At 40.0% G+C, this 7811-nt stretch overlaps 1 protein-coding gene across 1 annotated transcript in view; it reads left to right on the top strand.

Moving 5' to 3' along the window:
• Positions 1–2100: 2100 nt before the first annotated feature.
• The window catches only part of PRKCE (protein kinase C, epsilon), a gene marked incomplete at its 5' end in the record, with an annotated part of 55579 nt that continues 49868 nt past the window's right edge, over positions 2101–7811 (top strand). Inside the window, one exon of the mRNA XM_009320925.1 lies at positions 2101–2255. Coding sequence (XP_009319200.1) covers positions 2101–2255 — 155 coding nt within the window. The remainder of the gene's footprint in view (positions 2256–7811) is intronic.

Raw genomic sequence — 7811 nt, 5'->3', positions numbered from 1 at the left:
AACTGACTGCATTTGGTGTTATCCTTAAGCTCTAGCTTCTGAAATCGTAAGACCTTCTGAGAGCTATCAGATTTTCTTTTACAAGCAAGGCTGTAATTCTCATCGATTCCAGAGAGAAATCAGAGAGACAGCACAAGGACCCATATTTTTGCTTAAAACAAGCAAAGGTGATATTTAAAGCCTACAATAATGTCAAGAGATCTGCACTATGATTTTGAATGTTTATCAGCAGTATTAAGCATTGCAAAAAGAACAAAGGCATGGCTCTAAAGCCATGTTCTTTTGGGTGTATGATACAGCAAGAAGCTTTGATGCTATTCTTTAGTAGGTTTTCCTTACTAGGGAATGGTAAGAAAAATGTTGGAAAATATACCAAAGTTGTCAGCAGTGTTTTACCAAGAATGCCAGTCCACCCGGATCCTGAATTTGATCCAGTCTGGCAGTTTCTGTGTTCCCAAGATACGGGGGGAAAGGCACAACGTTTTTTTCTGCATCCTCTTTCTGTAATCAGCAAAAAGTCAGCCAAACATTTGTAGCCTCCTCCAGGAAACACCCCCGATAAGTATAACATTTGGGCACTTAATGAGCAGGATTAATGCACACGCTTAAGTTTAAGGATATTTTTAAGTGCTGTGTTTTGAATCTGAGCTGTAGAGTAGATGATTAAAGACAAACAGCAAATATTTACAAATTTCTGGTCTCATATATATAAACTATGTAATCTGCAGGCTTGGATTCACTTGTGGGAGGTTAATTACCTTCCATCTTCTGTTGGTTTTGCTCATCCAAAGCAATGCCACATCTCGTCTCTTTTTCTTCAACCCAGCACACCAGACACCATGAGCCAGAGCCAAACTGCAGTGTGACCTGAAAGTTGGAGAGGGGCTCCGTTTGGTGAGGTCCCGTGCTTACACACCTGTGTATCGTGTGACCAGAGAATGAAATGTGAGCGAATGCAGAGCGAGGAGTATATACTCAGATCCATTCTCCACGTCACATGAGAATTACCTCCACCTCTGTCTAAACTCATGTGCATATAGATGTAGATATTTTACAGTAAGGAAATAAAGAATGTGGAAGTAGGCTTAGAAACCAAGGGTGAATGGGCAGGGTTGATGATTATTTAGGGCTGTTAGTACAGATTAGGGAAAACTATGAAAATTTATAAGAAACATTTACAAAAAATAGGATCTAAATTATATCAAGTGGATGTGTCTCATTTCTTTGCTTATGCCTTCATCTGCATTGCCAGTTTAGATCACAAATGTTTCAAGATGCCGAGCACGCATTTAGTTTACTGGTGTTCTCAGTTCTGACTATTTCACCGAGTGCTTAACTTCTGGGTTTTTTTTTCTGAAACACGCCAAAATGGGGTGATTACCTGAGAATCTCAGTTGCTATTCTCAAGTAAAGTTCATTTCTAGTTCTCTATCATGGAATAAGGCTTGAAAACTTGAACTTTGAAGTGATAAGCATCAGAAGAAAATAAAAAGAACTTGATATGTATTTTAATAACGTAATTATATTTCATTGTCTTATGAGAGTTTGAGGCAATTCAAAAAGTCATATGTAAGTGTTTGAGATTGGCAGCACTGGTTTCTATAGTTTAACAATTCTAATTCGGTTTTACATAATTTGGGAAAGATACTTTGCAGACAAAGTAGCTGGTAAGAGATAAGAGAAGAAATAAGGAGCCTGAAACTTGCCTAGCAGCCCGTCAGTAGTTGACAGAATTTACTTTATCTCTTCATTGTTATGGCTAAATTTTAAAAGAAGCTGCATCATTTAGGTATCTCTGTTATTACATAAAATTGATTATAATTCCATATGTATTTGTTGATGTGTGGAGATTCGTGTATATGTTGCTTATTACTACATTTTGATTCTATTCCCTTTTTCTCATTTCTCACTTTGAGACTCTAGTCTCATTTTCTTTAGGTTTGGGGGATTTTGGTTGTCAGCTTTTCCTTTTTCAAAATTGTAGCATTTGTTTCTTTCATTTCTTGACGCAAATGCTGCAGTCGCCTAAAGTGTAGCTTCAAGCAGTCCTTTGTGTGACTAAAAGAAATTAGCTAAATAGCACTGTTTAATTAATTTCAGGACCGCCTCTTTTTCGTCATGGAATATGTAAATGGAGGAGACCTAATGTTTCAAATCCAGCGCTCACGCAAATTTGATGAACCTCGATCCCGCTTTTATGCAGCAGAGGTCACATCAGCACTCATGTTTCTTCACCAACATGGCGTCATCTACAGGTACTTTTTTTTTTTAATCAAAAATAAAGTATTCTTGAGGCTTGGGGCTGGTTTTGGCTGAAATCCTCTGTCTCTTAGCAACCAGATTTAGATTAGTTGTTTGTTCCAATTTGCTTACATAGAACTTTTTTTGGCTGTTTATCATTGAGAATGTTAACATTTGAATAGCCTCTGCAGCAGTCGCCAGCTGTGTGTGCCAGTTTTGTATTATAGTCCAAATAAAGCGGTTTTGAAAAAGCTTGGCACAGTGCGACCCAGAGGTGACCTTTCTGTGGATCGGCGCAATCTCTTCACTTTCCTCTCTGTGCCATAGATTTCCTCTCGGTTTCTAACTCCCTGCCACTTCCTGAGTTTGTTTGTCCTAGTTGTCTCCACTCTGATACAATCGGGATGGTCGTTTGCAAAGCTTTACTTATGCCCCTTCCTCTTGACTGTTTGGGTGAAGGCTTAGTCACCAGCAGGAAGCGGCTCTTTGCAGACAACTTTGATTTGCTTGCAAGTGCCCCGCATCTACTTGAACCTCCGCCCCCCGCCCCCAAATCTCTAATCTTCAACACCCATGCACACACACAAGAAAAGTGCATATTGTTGTGCTGTGTCGAAGAATGCATTTAGGGATAGGCTTCTATTATTAAAAGTAAGGAATCGCTTTGAAAATTTTCACCCTGATGTCAGTGTGTTTATTAAGTCCTTTATCTTGTCATTTCACCCTTCCTCTCTCTTTTTATTTGTTTTTAGCAGCCTGTCATTGCTTGCGATAAATTTGGGCTTTCACAAGCAGAGTGCTTTACAGGTTTTGTGATACAGGTCTGTCCTGTCTACTAAAAATTCTGAGTTCTGTGGATCTAACTGAGTTTTGATATTCTCTTGATATTCTCGCCCTCTTTCAGGTTATCAGTTTTGATTTGGGGTAGTCTTCTCAGGGACAGGCAGTCTCAGATTTCTTGAGCAGAAACATCAAGATGAGGATGTGGAATTTGTCACATCCCTGGATTCATATTAAGGCTGCTTTCAAGAGTACTACAAATTGAAAGAAGTGAATTTTAAACGTTTAGTAACCAGGACTGAGTGGTAACTTCCATCAGAGGCCATTGGCTTTCCCACCAACGGGGATTCAAAGGGAAACTTCTCAGAGAAGGAGTCTCCTTTCCAGAGACGTTGCAAACAGCAGGACATTGCATTTCTCAGGAAAATAAATCTCTGTGAAAGTGGTTTTTCAGTCAAAACCCCAGTTTTCTTTAGAAAACTTTTTTGCTAGCTGCAGCTCTTAATCTCCATCTTTTATTAACACTGGTGTGATGTTTGCATACCAGCTTGGACTTTAGGCCCTACCACTTTGTATAGGTTTGTTTTCAAGTGCTGAAGATCCAACACATTTCTTACCTTTGCTGCCCACATAACATTTCCTATTCTTGTCTGCATTTATTTTCAAAGCTATGTATTTGTACATTTAGATACTAGAACGTGGCAACTTCAGAATTTCCTAAGTATCTATCATAAGGGAAGCAGACAAGATTGGTGCTTTAAAAAGTGAAGGATTTTGAGGATTTGTTTCCATAAAAAGACTTGAGCTAATTTCCTCTTCCTGAAAACTGGAGTTTAGACGCTTCATAATTAGCAGTCAGTTTAGTGATTTCTGTGAACCAGCAAGAAAGCATTGGTAAAATTACCTTCCCCCTCCTTTATATGAGTGTGCATTAATTCTCCCTCTTCCCTCCTTGCTCCCATCCTTCGACACACATCCCCTTCTCTCCCGTCTCTTTTTCTCCCTCTTTTCCCTTGTCTTACATGTAGTTTCTGCTGCGTGTTGGCTGCTAGCTGCATTGAATTGCTTCGTGTGGCTGCATTCTTTCTGTGACTTTTTATCACAGTCGAAATGCTTCGATCCCAAGAGAAATGTCATTCTGATGAGACAATGCTTTGTAATTTAAACTTTGCAAGATACTCTCAACTTCTGATTCAGAGGCTATGCTGACATGTCTTTGGCACGCTACAGTAAAACACTAAAATTGTAAATGGTGTGTTATATTGGGTGTATTATAAGAAGAGGCAAAAGAAGAGAAATAACATGAGTTGTAGGATGAAAGCAGAAACTAAAAAAAGCAACAGGAAGAACATTAGGAACAGATTTAGTTGTATTCTGCTTTGACACAAGCTTTTGGATCTGGACATAGTTATGTCCGTAAGAATAACTAATTTTCCCAACTGGGGGATACTAGGAGCTTCAACAATTCATAAAATGTATATCCCAGTTACTCTATAAAACACAACTTGAAGGAAGAAGTTAGAGATTATCTTAAAAGAATTAATCGTAAGAAAATGTCACAGTTCATTCATAGTGTGCCAGGTGCTGGGAGAATGCATTTGTTGATGTCAAGCGTATGTTAGAGTGGTTGTCTTGCACAGAACAGTTTTCAGCCTGATTATTCTGTATCTCACTGCATCATTTCTTACAATGTTAAAAATGCATTGGGATCAAGTCACACCTTTACATCTCCAAAGCTCGTATTAGCTGGCAAACAAGGAAAGGAAAGGGGGGAAAAAAAGAAGAAAAGAAAAAAAGAAAAGAAAACCTATGCTCCTGAATAACTACCGGTCATAACTACCCAACATGCCTTCAGATATTTTAATAAAGAATACTTGTCTTCTGTGTAATTATATCTCTAGAAAAAACATTGCGGTGTGAAATTAATGGTTATTCTCCAAAGTGGGGAATGCTGCTTGTGTGGGCAATACTTCAAGGAAAGTGGGGAATATATAAATAAACTAAGATGTTTGATGGAAATGCAGGTTTCAAAATAGCTGCTATACCTTCTGATCTTTTTTCAGCCATGTATGTGGAAGTATTTGTATTTGGAGCTAAACATAGTTATATTTTTGGAAGTAAATAACTAGCTTTAGCTCATGCTTTGGCTTGTTGGTTAGATTTTTAGAAAGTGCTATGATGATACTAAATGATCACCTTTTATAATAACCAGTTTATCCTCATTTCCCCTGAAGTTCAAAGAGAAAGCTAGCTCCCTGTTTGGCAATAGAAATTATTCTGAAAGTTCACATCTTTGCAACTGGCCCAACAGTTGTTCCCAGACTGGTCCAATTGTCTGTGTGCTCACTGGAATTATGTACCTTCCTTTTGTTTATCAAGTTTATGTTGGAAATAAAGATGAACCTCACAATTTTTATGTAAAAAGATGCTGCTGTTACTAAATGCATCTTGTATGATAGATAAACTTTAGTGTAATTTTCAGTGGCATTTTTAAGCGTATAATGTTACTATTGTTGTGTCAAAGACACTTCAACAACTTAATAAAAATATTTGCATTATCCCTGCCACCTTCCCGCTCATCTGGCATTTAGCTATTCAGGCACATGTCAAGCTGGGGCCTGATAATACAAGTAGAGTCAATCAGATACTAGAGAAGTTTCAGTCGCAGTTTCTGGCAGTGGTTGTTTATGTTGTGCAATTGCACCACTTTGAAAAAATGTATCCAAGCTTCAGGAATTAAGGGCTAGACTATGAATCTCATTTTGCCTGTGAGCTGAACTGGACTTTGAACTAGGTGATGAAAGGTTGTGGACTATGTTCACTGTCACCTGTCCCTGGAGTCTGCTATGTTTAAAGTCAGTCATCGTCAACTTAATATATATCCTCATATAGGGAAGATGCAACTTCTGCCAGTTCCATACTCCTCTCTTGTACTGACTTTCAACGTTCCTGTGCACTTTCCACAGATCGATGTTAAATGTTACATGTTCTTGTTTCACCTGCAGTTGTTGGGCTGAGGACAGGAGTACCTGGGTGAGTGTCTCTGGCTCTCGTAGGAGTTCAAGTGAGGTGACACAAGCGGCCCACTCTGACCTGGGATACATACAAAGAACTGTTGTCTTCCCAGGCAAGGACATCAGCACTAGAACGGGGTACACGTCATTAACATAAATGCCGGTGTCCCCAGTTCATATTTGATTTAAGGAATAACTGTGCGAGCTACAAACCTTGTTTCAGTGAAGACCTGAAGGGCCAGTAGTTGCATGTCACGTGATCTCTGGCGTGCTCCAAGGCCATTCAAGTGATTAAACAGGGTGCTCTCTCTGAAATACAAAAGAAGGAAACTGAAGGTACACAATTTCAGTTCACCTGAGAGGATGAAAAATACCTTAACTGGGAAATTAGTGTCACCTGCTTTGGATTAATTCATTCTTTTGATTTCAAATGTAAGGTCTGTGAGGTGTTGCCTTCAAATCGTACAGCACCTGGTCACAAGGGAGTCCTCATTCATAACTATGGGTGATCATGTTCCTCAGCAATATGAAGTAATAATCCAGCCTGCAACTTGCTGCAGCTTTCTGAGGCTCTGTGCACTCTGTAATTAGTATGTTGGTCGTGATGAAGGATATATTAACGCTGAATTGAGGAGAATGCAAATATAAATATGCTGATGCCAATCCTTGAATACCTCCAGGCTTCTTCCGTACACAAATACCCTAAGAACTTGTTTGAACACCAACTGAATTTTTCCTTGGATGATCAGTTTTCCCGGCATTCCCGTTTATCAGGGTAACACACACCGGTGTTTCAGAAAGAAGAACTACCTAAAATTAAAAGCACCTTCATTAGTGTGTTTTTATGTGAAATAAGACTATTTATAAAGTCTGACTTCACTGGTGGTTGTATGATTCAGTGCAGCCTTGGCAGAGTAACGAGGAGTTATATTTACACTGATGAAAATGTTGCATGGTCAGTGGTTAACATGTTAAAAGTCATCATTCTCCCAAGTTACCTTACTATGTTATTTCTGAGTGGCAGCAGCCAAATAAAATTCCCCTCCTCCCCCTTTTTTTTGGCTTTTTAAAATACAAAACTGGACATGGAGCATTTTGGTTTAAATTTGTTTTTAAGTATGTAAAGATCATCTTATTGCAACTAAACAGTTAAGGGTTAAATTGCTGCTTGAGGTATGGTCCATGAAGGAGGGCAAGAAAGACCTTGTACCCTCAGATAGCCCATTCAAACCTAAGCACGGGAATATCCTGAACTCAAGCCCTTCCCCACATAAACTGCCTGTTGCAGGAGTCTGCTAAAGAGAAGTTACAGTATGCTTCTGGCACAAGTGAACAGCAAACTATTTCCATCACCTTTAGTAAAAGCAGGAAGCAAGGCGTGAACTGTGCTGCTGCGTGTGTGTCAGAGTCCCAGTGTCTCCAGAGACTGCTGCCCAAGCCGCACCACCTGACCAGTGCTCCTGGTCGGGTTTGCGCTCCGGGCTACATCCATGCTCTGCTCTGCCTGGTCTAGTGTCCGAAACTGAGCCTGAGCTCCAACGGGATTTTAGTCGGTGGCCTCTTGCCCTCTTTGCACTTTTTCTTGCTGGATCTAGGCAGGCCAGCAGTCGTGAAACGCATAAATAAGCAGGATATCTTCCCCGCAGGAAAAGGCAGTGGGCCGGGGTGGAGAGGAGCGGGGCTGAGGGAGATGAGAAGCAGGAAGAAGGGTTGGTTCCCAGGCTTCTGGCATTCGGACCGAGGGAGTCCACCCTGCCATCTGCCCAGCTTATGTAT

The sequence above is a fragment of the Pygoscelis adeliae genome, unplaced genomic scaffold (genome assembly GCF_000699105.1).
Source record: "Pygoscelis adeliae isolate BGI_AS28 unplaced genomic scaffold, ASM69910v1 Scaffold233, whole genome shotgun sequence".
Taxonomy (NCBI): Eukaryota; Metazoa; Chordata; class Aves; order Sphenisciformes; family Spheniscidae; genus Pygoscelis; species Pygoscelis adeliae.
The sequence above is the reverse complement of the archived record's forward strand: the minus strand, read 5'-3'. Positions and strand labels throughout refer to the sequence as shown.